The 25,818-nt window shown below is 41.2% G+C and overlaps 1 protein-coding gene across 3 annotated transcripts; it reads left to right on the top strand.

The window, feature by feature from the left end:
• Window positions 1–1,584: 1,584 nt before the first annotated feature.
• Window positions 1,585–25,716, top strand: LOC117384989 (axin-1-like). 3 transcript variants are annotated; one of them, XM_033982233.2, is made up of 13 exons: window positions 1,585–1,671; window positions 12,298–12,973; window positions 14,563–14,756; window positions 15,364–15,510; window positions 16,169–16,303; window positions 16,438–16,534; window positions 16,614–16,751; window positions 16,865–17,228; window positions 17,797–17,956; window positions 19,098–19,277; window positions 20,868–21,164; window positions 22,008–22,160; window positions 23,394–25,716. In XM_033982233.2, exons 2-13 carry the CDS (start codon window positions 12,362–12,364, stop codon window positions 23,518–23,520), a joined length of 2,604 nt encoding a protein of 867 aa, XP_033838124.1. In that variant the 5' UTR covers window positions 1,585–1,671; window positions 12,298–12,361; the 3' UTR covers window positions 23,521–25,716. The 3 variants fall into 3 exon arrangements, with proteins under 3 accessions (XP_033838124.1, XP_033838205.1, XP_055080291.1); XM_033982314.2 differs by lacking the exon at window positions 1,585–1,671 and adding an exon at window positions 1,928–2,215; XM_055224316.1 differs by lacking the exon at window positions 1,585–1,671 and adding an exon at window positions 2,077–2,215 and having other exon boundaries at window positions 19,101–19,277.
• Window positions 25,717–25,818: the final 102 nt, after the last annotated feature.

The raw sequence follows: 25,818 nt of genomic DNA, 5'->3' as shown, positions 1-25,818 counted from the left end.
TTTTGGCTGTGCAGTTACATTATCAACTTGTGCGTCCTTTTCCTCATTGGCTGCAGTTACATGCTAAAAATATTAAAATGATATGTAAAAATCTAAATAATCTGATTTCTTTCTGATTATGATCCCACACAATATTCACATCAGATTGCGCAGTTTACATGTAATTTTTACATGTTTACACATTTACATATCACACAGATGTACGTGTCTGTGTCAACATAGAGTGTAAACTGTAATAAATAAAGCTAAATGGAAATGCTAAAAAAACAAACAAACAGTGGCCCCAACCATTAAAAGTAAAACATCATCAGTATTTTATATAATTTGTATTGTGTTTATTTATTGGCTGTAATTACATGATCCAACTATAACAATATAGTTATAGAGCTGTATTAAATATAACATTTATTTATTTATTTATTTATTTTATTTAACAAATATCATATTTGTGATTGTATAATTCAGACTTACATAAGTAACTTCTTATTGGGATACGAAAGCGTAAATATTGCCAGCTTTTAGGGGAATTACTGCAATAATGAGTTGGATTATTAATGGTGTCTAAGGCAACCACATATTTTATTAGTAATGTAAGTATTTTATTAGGATTATGAGCATTTATTTGCACAAAATAGAAAGGCAAAACCACAGAGGGAGTTAGTATGCATATTTGGAGTGACTGAACATTTAAATTGGTCTTCACACTTACGAAAATGCAGTTCACATGTACATGTCAGGATTGTACAAGTTTGCTTTAAAATTTAATATTGAGACCTCCTGTTAACGCCAAGCTAATTACCACGCCCATTTTTAGTCTGTTAATCGTCGCAAAGGTCAACTGAGAATTTCTATAGTCAATGTTATAATGTCAAAAACAAAACTGGAGTTGTGTTTTGTTTCAATCACACAAACCCTGCATGTTTGGCTTCTTCTCTCAATCTGGAAAACACTGTATTCCACCTTGTGATGTCATCATGTGGTAATACAGAAAGTGCTCCACTGAGTTTTTAAACTCCATATTCCAATTTCCAATTTCTATTTATCAAAAGGTAGAAGGCAGCTGTTAACTTGAAAACTATCGCTTGATGACATCACAAGATGGACCAGAGCATTTTGAGCTTTGGAGATGTTACAGACTAATAATAAACGGCTACTCAAACATGTGTGAATGAAACAAAACACAACTCCATCCAGATGTTACCTGATGTATGTCTTTGATGAGGTAACAATAATATTATAACATGGATTAAAGCTCACAAGAGTCAATTTTGTATAATATGGGACCTTTAAAATATCTGTAATATAAATACCATTGCTGCCTTGCGGTTTTATTGGTTTTAAGCGAAGAAATCATCGGGATTAATTAATTTTTACTTTTATTTTCAAGCATATCTTTTTTAACTTAATGCATGCCCTTATTTCTACTTATTCGGTGTTTTATGTTGCACTTTATCACCGAAGAAAGTTCCTAGTTTGTGAGTTGAGTTCACTGACAATGGCAATAAAGTCTTCTGATTCTCAAAGTACAAATCGTGCTGTAATACTCACCTGCACCACTAGAGGCGCTACAGCCCCCCAGGTTGCGCGATCATAGAAAACACACTGTAGAGACAAACGTGCGGCTACGATGGGGCACACGCACAATAAAAGTCCACTTTACGGGATGGATACGTAAGTTTTTTATTTATGTATGTGGTTTTTTACAACGACCACACGTATAATCCCACAACTTGTCCCGATCGCTTGTTAAAACTCAAACATAACGCTCATAATTGTACTTTTTTGGCGTTGTATGCGGCTTACTACTGTACTCAACTAGTTCTGATTGCGATTTATTTGCTTTTTTTGTTTTGCTGTGGGGTTTGATCGCAGCTAGGTGACATCCTCTGCGATTGCGCGCTGTCTGCGTGTGAAACTGCCCCGTTTTGTTGCGTAAATGTGGTGTTTTATTCGCCCGATGTCCCGTTCTACCTGTTGTATTCGTGTAGTGTAGCCGTAGCCCACACCGCAGCGCACAGAGTCGGCGTGCACGTATCCTCTCCGCTCTGTGTTGCTCCCGAACCAGCCACCACGGGGGAGTTAAGGGCAAGACGTCGGGACTGTTTTTCCACTATTTCCCAAACCTATAACTTCTCCATGATCTGGATTCAAAGGCATCCACGTTGTGCCAGTGTCCCCGATGCAGCGGGTTACGGGGCCCGCGCTTTCCCACACGGTACGGTGCACACTTTTGCTGCCGAACACGGGACGTTATTGCACGGAGCTAACGCAAAGCTAACGGGCTAACGGCTAATGCTAACAGGCTAACGGGGGACTGGGTGAAATCCTAGGCGTTTGGTCCGGCCAGGCGTGGTTTACCATAGCTGTGTCTGGTGTAAATAGCGTGTTTTGGGGGTTTTATGCAGATTTTGGGAATACATATTAGGTTAATTGTCGGATTTGTTTATGTTATAGCTAGGAAAAGGGTTATAGTAGCAGAATTATGGTTGGTAGATGAGTAAAAAGTCATTAAACATAGCTACATCTTTGCAATATACTGTAGTGATGTTTTGAACAGTAGTTTTACATTAGTGTTTTCCATTAATACAAGAGATTATAATGATATCCCATAGTTTAAACACAATCTTAACTAAAGCTATGGGAAACACTGTAAATTATACTTTTGTTCTTGGAAGTATTTTAAGTTTGTTTATTGAGTTTTGCCTGACAACACTACATTAGTTTGTGGTTTATGGCTTCAGTTGTTTAGTTTTTCTCAAACTGTAGTACTGCGGAGAGCTCCTTCAGGTGACACTTGTGCAGCTCTTCAGTTTGCGGTGGTTGTCTAATTTTCCATCTTTGGGTTATTTCTTGTTTAGACCTACAGTGAGAATGGTCTCGTCCATTTGTAGACCTAGATTAGACCTGGGATAATCCTGTTATAGCCCTAGTATAGATCTGGTGGTACTTGATTTGAAAAGTTGAGAGCCACTGATTTAGACTGTAGCCTATGTCCATCAGTTCCTCAGTATTTCAGTATCATTTTGACCAAATTGAAATGCTTCTACTTTAATTATCATAGCATCACTGTATCTTTTATCTACTTTTTATGTGGAATGCTACTTAAACGAAATCTTACATCAATATTAGTTTGTATTTTGCTGTCGTAGGCAAACCAGGCAGTAAAAGGACATATTTCCCTATTTTTATTTTTTATATCACCTTTCTGTAAAAATGTTATATACGAGGAACCCTGGATCAACTCTTGCTTAGGGCCTTGATGTGCCTAAAGACAGCTCCGGTTCTACTGGTTATGCTGAGGAAATGGGTTTGTGATATCAAGATTTGTCACTTTTCCAATTTTCTGTACTTATAATAATATGCAATTTACCATTTATTTTTTTATTCTAAAGTAATTGTAATTGCATGTATAGTCTCTAACATAATTTTATCTATATATTTTTTATTTATTTTACATAATTTGAATAACTGTGCCGGTGACGTAGCACGTTTGTTCCCGCCCCCGAGCGAAATGCCTGGACTTTAGTGATTCCCCAAACACACCGAGCTAGCAACTCGTACAACAGGGACTTTGCCGTCAGTTTTGGCCTGTAAATGCCGCTTTCACGGGCCGGTGGATAAAGTTAACGTAGTTTGGCCTGATGTTGGCCGTGTTTGGCGCTGTTCGGGGCCGCTGAAGTGTCCGGTCCGGTGCGGCTGTGCGTGAGGCCCGTCTTGTGTGGAGTAGAGTTTGTTTCGGTGCCCATCCCCCACTTTCTTTGCAGGCCAAGATGAATGAGATTCTCACTTCAAAGCACTGGTATTGCAGGCTTTCCGCGGGGTATTAAAAAGCGTGACAAGTCAGTCTGCGAAATCAGGCCGAAATATGAGCCTTAAATGACACCAGCGTTGAATTTCATAAGCAGCTGATGCACAAAATTGAGTTGAAAGAAAAATAAAGACATAACAAGGGATTTTACGTTTTACTGCTGCTCATTAGTTTTAGAATTGCTTGTAAATGCATTTTCTAAGCGATCTAAAAAACACATTCCATTACAGTGTTTCCCACAGGTTTATACTGAGACTATGGAAGCACAATTGTTCCATATTTGAATCATTTTATTAACACAATTTTTGGAGTATAAATGCCACTTATTGCCAGTGGTGGAATGCAACAAAGTACATGTACTAAAGTACTTTACTTAAGTAGAAATTTTAGGTATATGTACTTTACTTCAGTCAATTTTGAAGTGAGTACTTTTTACATTTGTAACCTTTCATTTATTTGATGTATGTTATTTTATGTATTAACATTAATTTGGGGACATTAGTATTTTGTTTATTGCCTTGTATTTATTTTATTAATAATTCATATTTATTTATTATTTTATGTTGGGTAAGGTACATTTACTTAATAATAATTTTGGTTCCTATTGTTTTGTTTCGGTACAGCTCATTTTGGGGAGCGCACCAAGGAACGCGCATTAGGGCGCGCACATGTTAAGTTGGGAAGAATTGAGAGTTGCTGAATAAAAACGGTTGAGCGGCGCACTGTCCTGCCGTGTTGGTTTTTTTGGGTAGCAAGGGAAACAGCAAGAAGAAGATAACACATAATATATCTAACTGTAACCCGACATATCCACAGCCTCCAGGGACTGGTGAAATCAAAATATAAGGGTTACAGACTGGTGGCAGCGGTGTTTTTCTTGCTAGTTTTTGTCTATGCTACTTAGCCAAGGCAGTCAGCTAGCATCGGCGGTGGATAACCTGTCCGGGAGATACGATATTGCTGTCTACGGATACTTTCGTGCAGACCCAGAGTTTCCACTTGTTCGTTTTAGCTGGACAGTGTTTGCAATATGTCGCAACAGCAACCGCAGCCGGACAACGACGTTGAGGACAACGGCGCACGTGCTCACAGCGATGCTGATGTGCCCGGCGCGGCTCCGCAGCAGCGGGACGCCTCACAGACTGTCGTTCATTATCGAGTGGATTTGCCGCCATGTTTCCACGGCGATGGTAAGGACAAAGAAAGTTTTGCTCTATGGAAAACCAGACTGGAACTTGCAGTTAAAGCCTGCGCGGATGGACAAAAGCTCGATATAGCTAGTATACTTCCCACTCGCCTTAGTGGAGATGCGTTAGCATACTGGCTGTCTTTGCCACCAGCAGTGCAACTGGATTATGACCAATGTACAGCCAAGCTCAATGACGTTTTTGGCAGGAAAGAATTTTTGCTGCATTTTCAAACTTTTGTTAATGCAAGACAGCGTCTGCCTAAAGAACCATTAGAAGTCTATGCTGCTGAAATCACAAGGTTAGTGCTGGAAGCTTTTCCAAACTACGGAGAGCCAGCTATTGCCATGGAACGCTTCAGAAGATTTGTTGCCGGATTAGACCCCATTCTTCAATCAAAATGTCACGAGCATGGTGCAGCTACATTGGAAGACGCGCTGGCAGTTGCATGTAAATGGGAACGTGCACAAGAGGCTTTGAGGCTACTTCCTCCTCCACTTCCACTGACTAACACATCCTATACCTCAACACCTGCGTCCAGAGACGAGCCGCTTTCTGCCATGGTCTCTACCAAACATGAAAAGAACCAGGTAGATTGCTCTGATGAACTGCTTGATGCCATTAAGCAACTTTCCAGAGATGTTCGCTCTCTGAAGCTACAAGGACATGATGTGAGCCATGCCAGACATAGTCATGCTCCCCACAGTGATTTTTCCAGACGTGACTCCCGAGGTGACCGCGGCAGGGAGAGATATCAACGCACCCCATCTGTGTCTCCCGTCCGAGATGCTCGCGCAACTACACCCACATATCACCGGTCCAGGAGGTCCTACAGCGACTACAGCTTTTCCAGGCGCTCACCGGACCACCACGATCGTCGGCTGTCACCGGACCGTTGTGATCGTCGGCAGTCTGCGGGACCTTCTTCACCTTCTCCTCACCGGGACCATCACTCCAGCTACGAGAGGCACTCCAGACCCCGCAGCCCAGACAGATGGCGTCCTCATTACCATGGTGACAGGTCCTTCCCTTACCATGACTATGACCGTAACTCTACTTATGATGAAGGTAGACCCAGATCCCCCTCAGCACGCTCAGGCAGGGGTAGACAGAGACAATATGCTAGAGACCATCATGTGACCTTTAGTGACGACTACTACAGTCAGGGAAACGAGTGGCAGTAGACACTGAGGGCCAAGTGTCTGCTCCTAGTGACGAGGCCCACACTAGATCAATTCAACAACCCAAACATAAGACATTCACCCGAAATGTACTGGCCATTATTGAAAATGTTGCTTCTAAAGTATTCATAGATTCTGGCTCAGACATCTCACTGATTAGTGAAGCGTTTAGAATGTCCATTCCCTCTCTGAGAACAAAACCATTACAGCGACCTCAAGTTGTCCCTAGGGCTGTGACTGGTGACTACCTAGACAATCTTGGCACCCTCGCAGTGAACCTGAGGTTGGGCAGTGAAATGTTCACACACACTGTCCAGGTAGTCAGGAATGTTACACAACCTGTCATACTAGGCTGGGACTTTCTTTTTGCACATTTTGCTGTTCTAGATTTGAAAGAAGGCATCCTCAAATTGGGTAATCGTGCCAAGGTTCCACTTTTGTCTACTATGGAGACAGCCCCTTTGAGTTGCAGTGCCATTACTGTGACACCACTCCTTGTGCCTGCAATGTCACAAATGACTGTTCTAGCTAAAGTTCAACCCACTATTGGTGTGCCTGACTTGGACGCCGAATATATAGGGGTCATTGAACCAGGACCACCCAGCTCCCAGGGATTACTATCTGCACGTACCGTCACTCCGGTCCAGGCAGGGTTGACTTATGTTAGGGTCATGAATCCAACTACCTCTGACTTACAAGTGCCCAGTGATACTAAACTAGGTGATTTTTATCCCTTAGGCCAAGACAGTGACCACGACTACTGCATAGTTGAGACAAAGGTAGACGCAGTCACTACCCAGATTGAGTCCACTAAGCAGTTAATGCCAGATGTTAACCTGGATACCTCCGCTTTGACTGCTGACCAGAAACAAAAGCTTCAGGCTTTACTCTTATCTTACTGTGACGTGTTTAGTACTCATGATCAAGACTATGGCCGTACTGACTTGGTTAGGCATAGCATCAGGACTGGCGACACCCCTCCCATTAAGCAGCGAGCATACCGGGCCTCTCCAAACATCCGAGCAGAGATAGACAGGCAGGTCCAGCAGCTCCTCGAACAGGACATCATTGAGGAGAGTTACAGCCCCTGGTCCTCCCCGGTTGTTTTAGTGCGGAAAAAGGACGGCACCTATAGGTTTTGTATAGACTACCGTAAACTTAATGCTGCCACCATCAAGGACTCTTACCCCTTGCCACGCCCAGCAGAGGCGCTTGACAGCTTGTCAGGCTCCTGTTGGTTCAGCACAATGGACCTATCCAGTGGATATTGGCAAGTCGAACTTGAGTCACAAGACAGGGAGAAAACAGCATTCAACAGTGGTAGTGGTCTCTACCAGTTTAAGGTTATGCCAATGGGACTGACAAATGCTCCCCCTACATTCCAAAGACTGATGGAACTAGTCCTTCACGGCTTGCATTGGAAAGAGTGCTTAATCTATTTAGATGATGTACTAGTCTTTAGCCGTACTTTCAGTGACCACCTTAAGAGCCTAGGTGAAGTTTTTGACCGCTTCAGGAAAGCTGGACTTAAACTAAAAACGAGGAAATGTCACTTGGCTCAGACAGAAGTGACGTTTCTGGGACATGTTGTCTCCAGCCGTGGACTGCAACCAGACGAGAAGAACCTGGAAAAGGTACGCAAGTGGCCCTTGCCCAGGACGGCCACAGAAGTGAGGGCTTTTGTTGGACTATGCTCCTATTACCGTAGGTTTGTTAAGAACTTCTCTGTCATTGCTGCCCCACTGCATTCACTAACTCACAAAGGTGCTATTTTTAAATGGACAGTTGAGTGTGAGGATGCATTTCAGTCACTTAAGCATGCTCTTACTAACCCTCCGGTCGTGGCACATCCTGTGTTTTCCCAGCCTTTCCTGCTATACACTGATGCATCACTAGAGGGCATTGGGTCAGTGTTAGCCCAGAGACAGGACAATAAAGAACATGTTATTGCCTATGCAAGCCACACTTTCACCCCCTCAGAAAAGAAGTGGTCCACTTTTGATCGTGAACTGTTTGCAGTTGTTTGGTCTGTGAGACATTTTAAACACTTTCTTTCAGGCAGCTCCTTTGTTGTGATCACAGACCATAAGCCACTGCTGAGCCTAAAGAAAAGTGCAGTGGACAATGATCCTACTGGCCGACGTAGCAGGTGGATCCTTGAGCTGGACGTCTATGACTATTCTATCATGCACCGGGAAGGTAAACGGCACGCCAATGCAGATGCCTTGTCCAGGCGCCCCAGCACTGAAAGACTTAACCATGTAGTGCAGTGTGTTACTGTAGATGTCACTGACACAAATGCTACTGTGGACACAGACACTAGTGACAATCATAATTTGGACTTTAGCAACACACTGTCTATTGACTCAGAACAGTTGAAACAACAGCAACAAAATGATGAATGTCTTAGTACAGTGATTTCATGGGTAAAAGACAGTGCATGTAGGCCCCCTATTGGTAAACTGAGGTACTCCTCCCCTTCGTTGAGGAAACTGTGGCATGAGTTTCCCAACCTTACGATTAGAAAGGGGATTCTCTGTAGGAAGACTAAACAGAGTTCTCACTCACCTGTAAACTTCCAAGTGGTTTTACCAAACACACTCCTTCCTATAGCCTTAGCTGCTTTACATGGTAATCAGCTAAGTGGACATTTGAATGCAGAACGCACCCTTCAAAGAGCTAGACGTATCTGCTATTGGCCTTACATGGCTCGTGATGTGCACACTTTTTGTTCCGAGTGCCTCCCTTGTCAAAAACGAGGTTCTCCGGTACCACATGAACGTGCCCCACTTCAATGTATTGAAGCTGACAGACCTTTTCAAAAAGTAGCTGCTGATATCACTGAGTTACCCATTACCTCTCAAGGAAATAGGTATGCACTGGTTATTACTGACTATTTCACACGCTATGCCAATCTGTTTCCATTGAAAGACCAACGTGCTATTACAGTTGCAAAATGCATTTTTGAGGACTATGTTAGACAACATGGGTTGCCTGAGTCGATTCATACAGACCAGGGTAGGCAATTTGAATCAGACCTTGTGAAACACTTGTGTAAGTTACTGGGGATTACTAAAACACGCACTACCCCATACCATGCACAGTCAGACGGTTTGGTGGAAAGACTGAACAGGACTCTGAAAGACCAACTAGCTAAGTACATAGCGCAAACTGGTGGTGAATGGGATCAGTTTCTCCCACAAGTCGAACTTGCTTACAACTCCAGTGTACATTCTAGTACAGGGTTTTCCCCATTCTTCCTCGTACACGGCAGGGAACCAAACTTGCCACTGGATGTTATATTGAACTGTAGTCCCACTGTGACCTCACCTACACCAGGTACCCCTGCAGCTTATGCTTCTTACCTGTCCTCACGCTTGGCACATGCATTTGCCGATGCAGCTCACAACTCCACACTTAGTAAGTTGCGTCAGAAGTCTCATTATGACAAGAAAGTTGTGTTTCACCCACACGAGCCGGGAGATCTTGTGCTCATTGATGACCCCGCTAACAGAATGAATAAACTGGCTCCCAGATGGAAAGGGCCGTTTGTCATTGTGAAACGCGTGACGAAAGATGGACATTCAGGTGTGACCTATGAGATTACAGATCCTAGGAAAGCACGCTCATGGACATGGACTGTACACCACAACAGACTCAAAGCTTTCAAAGGAGCTTTGCCAGATATTCAGAATATGGAAAAGACATTTTCACCTGGACAGGACAATACGCCTTCACGGGCACCTCCCCTTACTGCTTTGTCAGGGGCTCTGCCTTTTCGTCCTCCTACTCCACCACATGTACCTAGACGGAGTAGGCAGCCTGGAACTGCACCTGCAGTAGAGACTACTCCTCAGAGTGCTCCGCCTTCACCCCAGGCAGTTGTTCCCTCTGCTTCCCCTGATTCCTCCCCCGTTCCCCAGCCCTCTGTATCCCCTCCAGCCTCCCCCATTGCCCACCCTGTTGTGTCCCGCTCTGGTCGCAGGATTTGTGTGCCACATAGGTACAGGGACTTTATCACTTGAAGGGTTGTTTTTTTTTGTATACTATCATTGTTATCTGTTTCTCTTTTATCCATGGTTCTGCAATGGTCATATGCCTTTGTTGTTTATATTCTTCCTGTTGGCTGATGTAGGCCACATTCAGGGTATGTTCTATGTTAATTGTGAGTTGTGTGTTCGATTTGAAATGGGGACATTTCATTTGGTAGCAGGGGAAGACTGTAACCTTTCATTTATTTGATGTATGTTATTTTATGTATTAACATTAATTTGGGGACATTAGTATTTTGTTTATTGCCTTGTATTTATTTTATTAATAATTCATATTTATTTATTATTTTATGTTGGGTAAGGTACATTTACTTAATAATAATTTTGGTTCCTATTGTTTTGTTTCGGTACAGCTCATTTTGGGGAGCGCACCAAGGAACGCGCATTAGGGCGCGCACATGTTAAGTTGGGAAGAATTGAGAGTTGCTGAATAAAAACGGTTGAGCGGCGCACTGTCCTGCCGTGTTGGTTTTTTTGGGTAGCAAGGGAAACAGCAAGAAGAAGATAACACATAATATATCTAACTGTAACCCGACATATCCACAGCCTCCAGGGACTGGTGAAATCAAAATATAAGGGTTACACATTTACTACATTTGAGAACAGGTATCTTACTCTTTCAATCCTGTAAAAATTGTAGTGGAATAGAAAGCACAAAGTATTTTTTATTATTGTTTGAGACCTGCTGAACATATTCATAGTCTGAGCAAACAAAAGCATGCAAATAAAAACATCTCGGAAAAACAATTGATTCAGTTGTTTCCGTTGAGCAAAATTCAGCTCAAATCTTTATTAAAATCACTACATTTGAAGCTTTATAAGACCTCAAAATCTGTCCAAAATATGTTTACATTTTAATCTTTAAGTACATTTCTAAAGAGGTACTTTGTAATATTAATTTTAGTTACGTACATTTTTTCAGGTTATACTTTTACTTCAGTATTTTTTGCTCCGTTATATGTAATTTTACTTAAATAACAAAATGAAGTACTTCTCAAGTCGTCCCACTGCTTATTGCCTTTACTGGTCAAAAAAGAACGGATAATGATAGAATGATAGAAAATACACTTACTTTTGTATGTTTATGTCAGTACTACAAGCATTAAGTATCATTTGTATAACCAAATATTTGTTCAGACTATGGGGGCAAAAACAAAATTGGAAATACTGCATTATACAAGATTTGTTTAAAGGTGCACTGTAACTTTTCCGGTGCAGGGTTTGTTTCTGCTTGTCTCCATGGAGATGTTATTGCTTTACCTAGAATTTTGATCTGTAGAGAGGCAAGACTCTTAATAAAAAGTTCCATTGTGTGCCTTTTTAAATGGGTTGACAAGTGTCTTCCTGCATATGAATGTAGCTGCCCAAAGTGTGCTGTGTAATGAAACAGTAGCACATCTTTAGTTTGGACATGTCAGATCTGTGTCTTGTGAGGTGTGTGTGGCTTTGGCATGATTTGATTTGCTGGTACAGACAAAACAAAGGCCTTAGGATACTGTTTTTTAATATAATGCATCAATGGGATAATTTTACAAGTATTTCCCTTTGATGTTCCCATTACAAAAAAATAAAAAATAAATAAAAGTTCACTTTGTACTAGGCCTGTCACAATAATTACTAAATTGTTCAATATATGAAAGCTGGAACTGTATATTTTGGGGCTCAATATTTATCGTGTGTACAATTTCTTTGCAGTAATGGGGAGGTTTTTGCCATCTTTATGTAATAATGCATGGGTTGAGCTGTAGAGGGTAGAATAAATAACTTCTGTGGTTTAATATTGGTTCATTCTGCTGTTAATTTGCTGCAGCTCGGGCCTTTTATTGTTACTGTCTATTTAAAGATGGGTTTACTGGGATTATCCTTTTTTGTGACATACTTTTGTTGTATAAAGTAGTTTCAATAGCATCATTTATCTCAGCATTTCTCTGTAGTGATGTATCGTGCTTCAAAATGTGTTAGCGTTACAGGCCTATTGTTTACTGTAGTGTGTTTTGCAATAATATATAGACTTTTTATATTTGATGTCATTCCCATCTCATGTTTTGTACCACATTTGTCTCTTTTAGGCAGAATCTTGTGTCAGGACCTATCGCTGGGCGTGTCTGACGTCGGCCCCGTGCGCTCGCAGACATGAGTGTTGTCAGAGAAATGCATGGACACGGGTTTCGGGGCGGAGGTGGGGTGGTGGCCTCTCTGAGTGGGCCTGCCCACTTCACTGAGGATGCTCCCAGACCCCCAGTGCCTGGAGAGGAGGGTGATGTGGACCCCCCTGCTCCATATGCCAGCACCCGTCCCAACGCCCTCTCCCAAACTCTCGGCTTTCACCCACCCTCGTCTAAAATGGGTGACACATCCACGTACACCCCTTCATCCTCCTCTGCCACCCCCCGCCGCCCTGACCTGGACCTTGGTTATGAGCCCGAGGGTTCGGCCTCTCCCACTCCTCCGTACCTGAAGTGGGCTGAGTCGCTCCACTCGCTGCTGGACGATCAGGAGGGCATCCAGCTCTTCAGGAAATTCCTGTGCCAGGAGGGCTGTGCCGACCTGCTAGACTTCTGGTTTGCCTGCTCGGGCTTCAGGCAGACCAGCCAGGAGAAGAGGGCCAAGCTTGCCAAGGCCATCTACAGGAAGTACATCATCGACGGCAGTGGCATCGTATCCCGACAGATCAAACCGGCCACCAAGAGCTTCATCCGAGACTGTGTAGGGAAGCCCCACCCAGATCCAGCCATGTTTGAACAGGTAAGCCTCTACAGACACAAGGTCTTGAGCTTGTTTGTGTCACATTCTACATGTGGTGAATCATGGGAAATATCTGCTCATAGAAATGTACTTTATTTTATCTTTGTGCTTAGTTTTCACATGTGCACTTTTGTATAAGCGTGATTGTCAGAGAGGCCACTGGGGCCACTTCAGTCGCCAGAGGCGCCATGAGGCAGTTTAAGGCAAAAGCACTTTGATGTATTATAATTCTGAACCACTGTCAGTGTTTACTAGAAATTGTAAAAGATTCTTCTAACATGAGTACTGAAAGGGCTTGAACTGTGACATATTTATTACCAATACTGAGCCCTGAGTGACTTGGCCTAACACAGCAGGTTGAGGCCAATTAGAAACACCAGATGTCCTGGAAAGTAGATTTGGTCTATTAGGCTTTTGTTAATTGAGTTTGAGAACAATTAGTGTGTTTGGGGTATGATCAATTGGGGAATTTGGACATAGCTGTAGACTATCAGTGAAACAGTAAGAAAAAGGGTTAATTTATGTTATTACAAGTATTGCCTAAAATGGACTATCCAGGAAAAGCCATGGAGGAAAACTGTGGTAACCCTGTTTGGTTTAGGTGTTTACATGTTTACAGTTGCATTCAGTCACAGTCATGGTTCATATAGCACATTAGGGTCGACTAAAGGCATGTCCCCCTGATCGATAAGTCAAACAAAATGGGGGTGTGGCAAAAGATCTCAAAACTATTATGCCTCTCTATTAGGGATGGGACAATAAAGAATAATATGGTTTATCATAAGAAAAAGGGTAGACAGTAATTGTTGGTGAGACATTTTATGTAATCGTGATAATCGCCAAGAAAGATTGTGCAGGAAAAAACTAGACCATTGCTAACTTCTAGATCATTGCTGTTTTCACTTGTAACAAACTGCATTAAAGACTGAGAGGACCTATAGTATAGTAGTTTAAAACTAGACTGATAACCCATCTCTTCTTCCTGGTATTTAATACTAGACAGGATATCTTGGTGTTTTTTTTCTTCCTGTCTTCTGTCTTGTTATCTATATATTTGTTTTTTGTGACTTTTACGTGAAGCACTTTGATCAGCTGAAGTTGTTTTGTTGTGCTATAGTAATAAACTAACAAGTCAATCAACTTTAATAATTATCGTGATATAATTGTTAATTATATTATTTTGGCCATGACAATCATGACCCCAAATTTCAATATAATCCCATGCCTATCAATTTATCTGTACCCAAACTGCACTCATAAGACCTGCAGGAAGGGGGCTCATGCAAAAACTATTATTTATGCAGACAAAAGTACTAGGAAATAATGTATTTATATAAAGACAGACTCGATCAAGAGTTTAATCTGACTTTTTACATATAAATACCAAAAAATACCAAATACTCACTTCTCCTTTCTGCTGTGTTCCCATAGAAATCCTTATAATTAGTTGATCAAAATTTGTAATAGCCGACTAAGAGTCCATCGACCAAGCGACCAAAGAACTACAGTCTCATAAAATTCCTTTTCAAACATTTTCTCTGTATTTTAGTAGTTGCTGTTTGCTTATTTATGTGACATTGGTTGTTTAGGCGCAGACGGAGATCCAGGCCATGATGGAGGAAAACACATACCCTCTGTTTCTCAAATCGGACCTGTACCTGGAATACACCCGCACCGGAGGAGAGAGCCCCAAACCCAACCCTAGCGACCAGAGCCCCTCTTCTGGTCCGGCAAACGCTGTGCCGGGGTACCTGCCCACGCTCACTGAGAACGAGGAGTGGAGGTCAGGCAACAAGTGCAAATCTTGACGAAATTTTAGTATCATGACTAGCACTAGATTTTACATAAATTTACAAACTGTTTCGATACTATGGAATAGACTCGATACTCAATACTGATTCTGGTACCATGATACCTTTTTATTTAGACAGTAGAATGTGATTTTCAATATTATATCATAGTACTTTCTTTTATATTACCTTGTGGCCATGTATCTATGTAATCTCTCAGTCGTCCATGTAGCTTCCTAGGGTTGACAAAAGTATTGAATATCAGATACTAATCGATACTAAAACTAATATGGAAACTAGATACTCATTTGAGCAGACATTGATGTAAAGAGTCACATTCACAGGACAGACATAAACATTTCCCGAATAGCTTTAGAATGACTAATATTTGCCCATGGACCACTACAGAACCTTGGTTGGCAACTGAGGGATTACACAGCTATAAGGCCAAAAGTACTGTAATTTAATGTTGAAAATAACATTCTATAATCTAAAGAGTGTTTTTATTATCATTGTATCAGAATTGAGTATTGAGTCTATTTTCAAAATCACTTTTAATCTGACAAATTTGAGTTCTAAAGAGAATGTTGTTGTATTTAGGTGTGCAGGAGAGCGGGATGCAGAGGAGGACAGAGATGGAGAGTGCTCGGACACTCCGGCCAGCAGACTGACCCACAGCCTGTTAATGCAGACTGCCCCCCAGAGGGCAGTAGTGAACAGGAGGAGGCCTGACAGCAGGGAGTACAGGTAACCTCTTCAGCAAGCAGGTTCCTTCACACCATGAATACTGTGTTCTGCTCATATTAATTTCTGTTAATTAACCAAATAGTGTTTGATAAATATACAAGTGTGTGTAAAATTATTATAAAAAGCATGATCAAAAGTTTGAGGGATTTTGCTTTTTTCACAAGCATGCCCTTGATTTCAACTTTTAAACTTGTTCAAAAAATGTTTTACTATCAAGTGGATTTTTTTGCCCAGGTGCAAACACATTTTACATAATGATGAGTCAATATTTAGCATTCTTATATTCAAGCTGATTATTTAATCAGGAAGTAGAATTTGTTTGTCATCTTTTGTTGCCAGACCCTACGACTAAAACCAATTTGCATTAACCTAAGAAGATATATTGTGTCCAGACAACCATATGCTAAATTCAATTTTGGCGCTTTTTTAACCTGATAGGACTGCAGGTTCCTCCTGTTACTGTTTTTGTGCTGTACTGAGGGCACTCACTGCCAGCTCAGTACAGCACAGAAATGGAATTTCTCTCACACCTATTACTGTGTTACTCTGTAACTAAATGAAGAGCTAGTTTTCACAAACTATTAGGATCTATTCATCTGACCATGATGGCCCTTTTGATCTGCTTGTGAATGCACTGTGTTTGTGCCTGTTCCCTCAGACCCTGGAGAGAGCCAGTGAACCCGTATTACGCCAACCTGGGCTACGCTCGCGCCCCCGCCACTAGTGCCAACGACAGTGAGCAGCAGAGCATGTCCAGTGACGCAGACACCATGTCCCTGACCGACAGCAGCATGTGAGTACAGCAGACAGGCGCACTCCCCTCTTTGTACTGTAGTACTATACTGCTATGTACTTTGGGCCTTAGGCAGGAAAGTCTTTAGTAAACACTGTTACTGGCTTTAACCTAAGCTTTGGTTTGTTCTGCAGAGATGGGATTCCTCCTTACAGATTTCGAAAGCAGCATCGAAAAGAGATGCATGAAAGTGCCAAAGCAAATGGACGTGTTCCCCTACCTCATATACCTGTGAGTCACCTGTGCATTTACATTATGTTTTAAAAATACTGTTTCAAAATAAACTCTCATCATACTTGTGATTGTGCAGCGCATGTACCGCATGCCAAAGGACATCCACGTGGAGCCGGAGCGTTTTGCAGCCGCCCTCATCAGTAAACTGGAGACAGTGCTCCGAGAGCGGGAGGCTCAGGAGAGGCTGGAGGAGAGGCTCAAGAGAGTACGACTGGTGAGTACCAGGCTCTGTGGCACAGACCATAGGCCCTGTGTGTTTGCTTGTACTAGTGCATGTTTAGTGCTTTTCTTGCCCAGAGTGACTCAGATGTGTATTGTGCTGAACAGGAAGAAGAGGGCGACGATGCAGACAGCTCCATGACCACCTCCATGTCGTCTCACAGTATACCACTGTCCCTGCCCACCTTCCCCCCTCTTTACGGAGCCAGGTACTCCGAGACCACCCCTGCCTGTGCCCCCACGTACGGGGGGCTGGTGGCCATGGAGGACTCCCACGAGGACGACCCTGAGTCTATTCTGGACGAACACGTGCAGCGGGTCATGAAGACTCCGGGCTGCCAGTCACCAGGAGCAGCCAACAGCACCTTAGGGGGGCGCCACAGTCCTCCCAAATCCTCCCGCTCCCCAGACGGAGGCACGGGTCCTCCCCTCTACCCCCCACACCGCGGCCTGCCCGCCCCCGGGGCCAAAGGTAACACTACTACTGCCTTATATGGATGGATGTAGAGTTTTCATTTTTTCAGCAAGTCTAAAGCTTGAGGTCCAGTATAATGTTCCAGGTTCTGATAGAAAGGTTTGTCACGATAATAGATTTTGAAGTGTGATATATTACTAAAGTAAATATAGACAATAAACGATAATATTGAAGCTAACTTATGTCTCAAATACAAAAATCCAAGAGCAAATTTAAACCACAAAAACTATTCGAAATCTACAATATTGTTAAAAAATCATGAGCTGCAATATAAACCCTTAAGTACTTAGTTTGCATCACTAATGAGGCCTTTGAAGTTATTTATGCAACCTTCTATGGCTCTCATCATATAGATAAAAAAATAACCAAAAATTACCCAGTAGTACAAAGAAAAAGACCAGATGATAAATATTGTTCCCCAGAAATATTGTTCCACTTTCATATTTTGAACAAAGTTGATGTAGTCATTGTCGTGATCTTACACCAAAATAATTTAGGCTCTTTAAATGGTGTGCTCAACCAACTTTAGTCTGTTACTAATGATGTTTTCTTGTGTTTTTTATAGGTATGCATCACAAACAGGCGTATCACCACAGAGGCAGAGAAGCACAGGAAGAGGCGGGCTCTAGGTCACAGGCCAACTTCCTATGGAATGGAGAGGGAGGCAGGAGCAGGAACTACGCCGACGGCGCAGGGGCCAGTAATGTGGAGGGCCTGGGTTACAGGTCAGTGCAGCTCCTCCACTTGCTGCACGGGCATATGGAGACTACATCATGCATATATCACATCATACTGGAGAGAAGAAGCTTTTACTTAAAGTGCATTTGACAAATCAATATATTTTTTTAATTATGACCTGGTTTGGTGGGATAGTACCTGTAGTAAATATAAATACATAAATCTACCTATGATGATTTAAAAACTTAAAAAAATGAATTTAAACCTTTATTTTGTTGATTTGTGAAATTTACTATGTTGTAATTTAGACACGTTTTAGCACCTGTTAACATTGTGGTTGCAAAGTAACAGACCTTTACGAATGTCATATCTGCCGCCTGTGTCCAACCAGGAAGTAAAATTATAACGTTCATCAAAATGACAAAACTTGGAAAGATTAGCCAAGATCTTTAGTCAAATCTTAACTCTAATGATGATCCATGTGTTTTAGAGGAATTAGGAGCCTAAGCTGTCATATGAACTTTACCAAGGTGACATGAAGGACAAGGTTGAGGTTTGAGGTTTGGGGTCATTAGCACAGCATCAGTTTGAAAAAGTGCAGTTTGTAATTTGGTTAGTTTTGTCACTTTTTTATTTTTGAGCAATAAAACTCAACTAATTAAATTATTGCAAGATAAATAGATAAATGTTAATGCCATAGTGTGTAACATTCCCGGCAAAGCAATAAAACCATTGTTACAAATTGCACATTCAAATTACAGTCGTATTCCATGTATTTTTGTCTCAAAAATGCTTCAGAGAAATATTTCTTTATTTTGGTCTTCCAGGCACTTTTTCTAATAATGAAAACAAGTCAAATCAAATGAGAAGAACACACTAAAAAGAAAAAATGACAAAAAGCAATTTTTAAAGATGGGGTATTATTCAAAGTCAGCTTTTTGGAGCTATCTTGTTCCCATCATCAAAAACGTGCCTGAGAGGTTTTAGATGTCATTCCTGCATGGTTTGAGCATTTTAGCGATCTACGTCACCCGCACAACAATTCTCCATAAATATACAAAACTGTACACAGTTGAACACGGTAGAAAGCTAAAAAAAACTATTTTTCATAATAGCCCCTCTTTAAGTGTTCCAAATGTCCCTCATGACTGCGACCTGCACACTGACGTTGCTCTTGTGGTCCTACAGCAGTAAGGGCAGCACACTATCGAGGCGCGGAGGGAAGAAGCCTGAGCCCTCAGGCAAAGGCGAAGAGGCTGTGCGAGCTGCAGATGCCCCGGTGCCTCTGGAGGACATGGAGAGGAACCAGAAGATCCTACAGTGGATGATGGAGGGAGAGGCGCTCCGGCACAAGAAGAGCTCACACGGGTACGGCTAGTGCAACTGCATTCAGATATTTTTACCAAATCATTTAGCCCTACCCTTTAAAAAGTGAAGGCGCTGTACCTGATTTTTAATGTCTGAATGAAAATGAAAAATTGTTTATTTTAAAATGGTTTGAAGTGATCCAAAGTTATTCCTCACTTACCTTATGCATTCTGAGCATCTTAATTATTCATCACGATGGGTTTATAAATGCTTTTCACAACTTTGAGAAGAGGTTGACATCACAGCAATGATGACAACTAGCCCTCTGACACATACTTCCAGATTATCAAACACTGTATAGAAAATGCTTTATAATTAGATGCAGACAGCGCGCAGCAGACTTATTTTGACCTCAAGACCTGCCTGTACAATATATGTGTATAATACACTACCAGTTAAGTTACTTTCTGCATTTTATATGCATACAAAAATATATGAAGCAAGATATATGGAATTATGTACCAATGAAAAAAGGTAAATAACAGTACTAATGTTTTAATTTTTTATATAAGTATTTTAGTTATTTTAGTTATTTTTCTTTTTATACTACATAATTCCATATATCTTACTTAATGTATTTGATGTCTTCTGTATTCTGTAAAATGTTTAAAGTAGTAAACATAAAGGAAAAAAAAAAAAAAAAAAACATTGAATGAGGGTGTGTTCAAACTTTTTACTGATAATAGACAATTCTTAAAGGCCTGAGTTCTATTTACACTGACACTGGGACTTCAGTTATTTATTGACTAAACAAGATTCTAAAAAAGATTCTAAAAACAATAGTCATTGTGCTCTGAACTGTACAGACGCTAAAACATATATGAAAACAAAGATGGTGCCATTATTAAATCAAAATGCCAAACAATATAATAAACCATTTTTGTATTTTCATACTCCAGCTCTTTACTTCTAAATATTCTTTATTTTGAAGCCTCCAGTCACAATATTTCAGTGTTTATTTGGTTGATAATGTATTTATAAGGTGCACACTAAAAAAAAATTAACTGCTGAATAGTCCACTACCAAAATAAATGTTATTTGCAGCCCTAATTGACACAACACCACAAGATTAAAGGCTCTCTACACAATGTTTTCCATGTTTTTGAGGTGAAATTGTCTAAATAAGTTTGCTGTGTATCTGCATCTAATTACAAAAAACATTTTATTGTCTGATAATTAGGAAATGCGGGCTACTATACTAGTTGTTGCTGGCATTACTATGACAACAAAACTCCACTCTGCCCTCTAAAAGTTGTGAAAGCACTTATAAACTCATTGCGGTGAATAATTAGGATGTTCGGAATGCATAAGGTAAGTGAGGAATAACTTAGGACCTCTGCAAACCGTTTAAAATGAACTAGTTCTGTTTTTCATGTTGTTAAGACTGGAAAAATCAGGTACAGTGCCTTTTAGTGAGTTTGTTGATCTTAATCCTAAAAAAGATCTGGGGATTATCTGTTCTGTACATGTTGTTTGGATATTGCTTTCACTTACAGAGCTATATTTAATATATATATGCTATATAAATAAACTTGAATTATTTTATTTTCAAAGCAGTTATTTACTCACATGCGTTGTGTTTGCTCTCAGTGGAAGCACCAGTGGCTCCAGGAGGACAGGGACCAGCAGCGAGTCTCCACGGCCGACCTCGGTGGAGCGCCCCGGGGCAGTGCACCCATGGGTGTCGGCTCAGCTCCGGAACAACCCCTCCTCCGTGTCCCCCGCTATCCCATCTGCCACCAGCCAAGTGCAGCCTTCGCATCCATTCATCCAGGACCCCGCCATGCCCCCCAACCCGGCCCCAAACCCCCTCACCCAGCTGGAGGAGGCTAGGAGGAGACTGGAGGAGGAGCGGAGGAGGGCGGCCGCGCAGCAGGCCAAGCAGAGGTAACTTAAAACTCACTGCGTATTTATCATCAGTCATGTATTTCATACAAACATGTGCATTTCCATCCCACACTCCAAATGTCAGATTTAGTGAACTCTATTCATGGAGCAAATTTCATCTGTGTAGATAGACGACTGGGCTCCGATCTTATCAAACAGCTCTTATGATTATTATTACAAACAGAAGGATTAAAATGTTTGCACTTGTATGACATTGTAGTTTGTATTTAATTCAATTTCCTTTTTTTATTAAATGTAATTTCTAATCTGTTTAAACATTTTTCATTATTGATAATATTTATAATATATTCATGTGCATAAAAATAAATGTATAAAAATACCATGCCATAAATATAAAGCTCTTGAAACACATGGAATTAGTGCGTTAGCAGCCTTAGCAAAGCTTTAGTCCTTTAGTTGATTATTCAGTCATTTCCAATTTTAGTCATTTTGCCTCAGCTAACCTGTACAAATGGAGCCTGATAATCGCTCCAACAAACTTTGGTCTTTTCCACAACTGATCTTGTGTGTGTCTGTGTGTGTGTGGTCATTTAAACTCCTCAGGTTGTGTAGTGTGATGCCCAACAGTCTAATACAACAAAACATTGGTACAGTGGACACCAGGCTTATTTGATATTTGATTGGCATTGTAACAGATTTACCAGAAAAGAGGCATGGAGGGACCTTAAATGAAGATTTGAATGAACTGTTAATATTATTATGCTAAGATGTTAATGATACACAGGACATGCATTTAGTCGACAACAGCCCTGCTCAGGATCCTCTGTGCCAGACCAATTTGGAGATGTAACCAATGGAAACGATGCTTTTGTCTGTGTGTAGGCACAAGTCTGCGAAGCGAGTGGAGCGCTGTGAGAACATGACCGTGGCCTACTATTTCTGTGGAGAGCCCATCCCCTACAGGACGTCTGTCAAAGGTCGTGTGGTCACTCTGGGCCAGTTCAAGGAGCTGCTTACCAAAAAGGGCCACTACAGGTGAGAACATCGGACACACATTTGGGCAAACTTTATTCATTGCTCTGATTCATCAATTTTTGGATTTTTAGAAATTGTAAATAAACGTTCATGTTTTCTTTTTTTATTTTGATGTGATTCCTTTTCGGTCATAAAACTGTATTTCTCAGTCGGCACATGGCAAACTCTGGAGTCTATGTATTAAGTTCATGGAAGTATAATAAGATCTGGAAGATGCATTTTTAAAAAATGGCAGCATAATTCACAATGGCATTAAGTACCAAGCCTAAGATGTTCAAAGTAGAGATCAATTGATGTGTTGTTTTTTTTTGTGGTCGATGCCGATACTGATGTTTAGGATCCAGAAAAAACAATGGCTGATAGGCCCTGCTGACATTTTTGGGCTGATATGAAGCATTGATTTTGGTCATTTTCCCACAAATGATCCAATTTCAATTTAGCACAAACTCATCCATGACCTTATTTTACTACAAACTGGAGCTGTGTAGTCATTTTGTAGTCATCTCTCCTTTGACTAAAGTGTTCACATGAAGCTTTTTGCATGTATTCTATATAAATATGGAGGTGCGGCTGGTTTGCCAAACAAAATATTGGCTTCTGCTGGAGATTTAAAGCCGATAGCTGATGGGCTAAAGTGCAAATATTGGCCCAATATAGCAGTCTCTTTAATCCTAAGGCAACTCATAATCTTGAATAATGCATTCTATTGATACTTTGCAGCTGATGTCATCAACATTCCCTGGGGGTGTGATGCTAACTGTAGGCACTGCTCTGTCTGAGGCTTTGATAGATTTTAATCTGAGCTTTGTTTTAACATAATCTGACCATAAAGAAACGACTTTGCTTAAACTACAACAGGTGAACTAATTTTGTACTGTTAAGCCAGTCCTTCTCAAATAGCATTACAGTCACAAGCTAGCTAGCATTAGCCGACAGTTTTTTCAGTTAGTCACACTCACCCTTTTGTTAAAAATCAAACTTGTAAACAGAACCATGAACGCTCTTATTGATCACAGGTTCCTCTGTATCTGAATCAATTTATTTTTTCTTGAGATTTCAATCTTTTCAAACTTTTTGGCTGTGTTTGCTAATGTGTGCATTGTGTCACCATGGTAACTGCTAAACATTCCACCATAGAGATGCATGTAGAACATCCCCAACATGTCAATGCAAAGCATCAATATGTACATGACCATAATGGGTATACTTATACCGTCTTTTGTGCGCATGCAGGTTCTACTTCAAGAAAGTCAGCGATGAGTTTGACTGCGGCGTCGTGTTTGAGGAGGTGCGGGACGACGACGCCATCTTACCCATCTTTGAGGAGAAGATCATCGGAAAGGTGGAGAAGGTGGACTGAAGCTGGGGACCTGTGAGATCCCACCAGAACGCTAGAACCATACGGATGCAGGCATATCGCACGGACAGGAGTTTGAGCCTCGGGAACGCTTGAAGAAAGTCGACAGATGGACAGAGCCAAGTGAAGCAAAATGAGAACGATGATGATGCAGGTTTTCAAGATGGAATTTATATGAAATGAACCAGGTGCAGGGCCACGAAACACAAGAACGCCTCCTCCTCCTCCTCCGCGGGTCTCTCCGGAGCTGTTCCACTTCCACTACAGCGGACTCAGACGGACAGGATCAGTAGTCTTCCGCAGACCAGTTTAAAATGCTGCTACATTACCACAAACTCTCTCGTGAAAAGGTGCTCGCCAATGTCCTGAAAGTGCTTTTTTTCGCTCCCCCCGCTGGAGGCTTGCTGTCTGGGGGGAGGGAGCTAGGGGGATCCGGGCAGAGGATGCTGGGAAGTGGAGTCCCTCTGCCCCTCCCGCTCGCTCAGACGTAGTAGTGGTTAACCGCGTAGATGTCACAGCCACACGGAGACGCAAGTTCTCTTGTTTACCAAAGCGTCATATTTTTTTGATGAGACGAGTATTCTAGCTACTTGTTTTGCATTTTATTTCTGTATAAGGCAGGTACTTCTAATGCAGCCCAATTTTTTTGTCATATCTCAGTACAAATGTATTTTGTGTATGTTTCTAAGCTAGTTCGTTTGCCATTTTGAGGACAGCTGAGAACTCTTTTATTCTTATTATCGCATATCTATATCTCGTATTGGAACTACACCGGGCCTTCCAGATGCTGACCATGTCCCTGAGTGGAGGTGCCTGACTGGCCAATGCTCAGCTGTGCCTGTGCAGTCCTCGCTCTGGTTTAGGGAGGTTTCACACTACAGCTACCTAAGGCCGCCCCTGACCGCTCGCCACAAGAATAACAGTGTTTCCCATTAATACAGGAGACTATGGTGGCCCCTCATATTCTAAAATTGCCCCCATCGTCTAAAATAACTTGGACTATATATTGGCATCATTGGCTCATTGCATTATCATACACTTAAAAAATAAAATGAAGTGGTCAAAAATGCCTGCTTAAAGATGAACTAATATAGGTAGTATGTGACATTTATACTCCACAAATTTAATGAAATTAAATTTAAAACATAATTTGTTCCTATACCTATCACGGTAACACATTTTGAATCATGATATATGGCTAGATAAATATGAAGATAAACAATAATATTGAAACTACTTAATACCACTGACAAAATTAAAAGAAAGCAAGATAATCCTAGTTAACTATTTTTAAAATAGACAGTATCATAAAAAGGTATAAGGCTTATTTGTTCCACCATAGTCTTTACAAAATCAATGGAAAACACTGAGAATAACCACTTGTACGTTCTCCTCACTTGTCTGACAGACATCAGGCCTGTGCGTTCCAAGTGCAGAGTTTTAATTTTTTTAAATTTTTTATTGTGCAACGACTGTCTCAAATCTACAGTGATCAGTTTGTACAGTGCCTCTGCCAAAACCATTAGAGCAAAGTCGATGTATCCTAAAGTCCACCCTCCTTGTGCTATTCGCCGCCCCTGGCACAGTTGAGGAGAGTGAATGTACGCTGGCCCTCAGCTCGTCCTCAGAGCCACTCGTGTCCTCATTATGCTGTTTAACTGAATGTGGAGGTCACTCACACCAGGCCTTTGGAGGAATGTTAGATTATTGATTAGACATTGGAAACCAAGTTAACTGTATCAGCCCATAATGCCTTCAGTAAGTGAACCATAGTTTTAATGTATTGTTTATTAAAAAAAAGTCATTTGAATAATCACCAAGCATGTTCTTTTTAACCAATGTTTCCTGATGAGTTGAATATCTATTTTATTTGTTTATGATAAACTTTTATGGCCCTATGATATATTTTATTGGTTTTGTTCGAATACCCAGGGACAGTTGAATGACATTATTCTCAAGTGTCTTCTGTGAGTTTGTGTGAAACCCAGTGCCTTTCCCATATGTCTGTATGACCCATGCTTTGACTGTATTTTGATGCAGGTGTATTTAGCTGACTGGCTCTGGTCTAATAGAAGCGCTGCTGTAAATATGTACATTCTCATTTCATACAGAGCTGCACCACGTCCACATGTCACTGTGCTGGTTCCACTTGTACATTTCTTTTCAAAAAGGTACTTCATAATAAAGCTGTTGAATCAACATGAATGCACTTGCTTTATAATGTTCCTTGATGTACTGTACATACAAATAAAAGGACAGAGAGGATATGGCTCCAACATCCACTCAGCTACTTTTTTATGC

Source organism: Periophthalmus magnuspinnatus, chromosome 1 (genome assembly GCF_009829125.3).
Source record: "Periophthalmus magnuspinnatus isolate fPerMag1 chromosome 1, fPerMag1.2.pri, whole genome shotgun sequence".
Classification (NCBI taxonomy): domain Eukaryota; kingdom Metazoa; phylum Chordata; class Actinopteri; order Gobiiformes; family Gobiidae; genus Periophthalmus; species Periophthalmus magnuspinnatus.
This window is presented reverse-complemented; position numbering and strand designations above follow the sequence as displayed.

What these genes read in the sequence shown, in the direction of transcription:
- LOC117384989 (XM_033982233.2), top strand. Translation starts at nt 12,362, where the DNA reads ATGAGTGTTGTCAGAGAAATGCATGGACACGGGTTTCGGGGCGGAGGT. An exon ending in TTCCCCTACCTCATATACCT is followed by an intron (nt 16,535 to 16,613) that starts GTGAGTCACCTG and finishes GTGATTGTGCAG; the next exon opens with CGCATGTACCGCATGCCAAA. An exon ending in ACCAAAAAGGGCCACTACAG is followed by an intron (nt 22,161 to 23,393) that starts GTGAGAACATCG and finishes GTGCGCATGCAG; the next exon opens with GTTCTACTTCAAGAAAGTCA.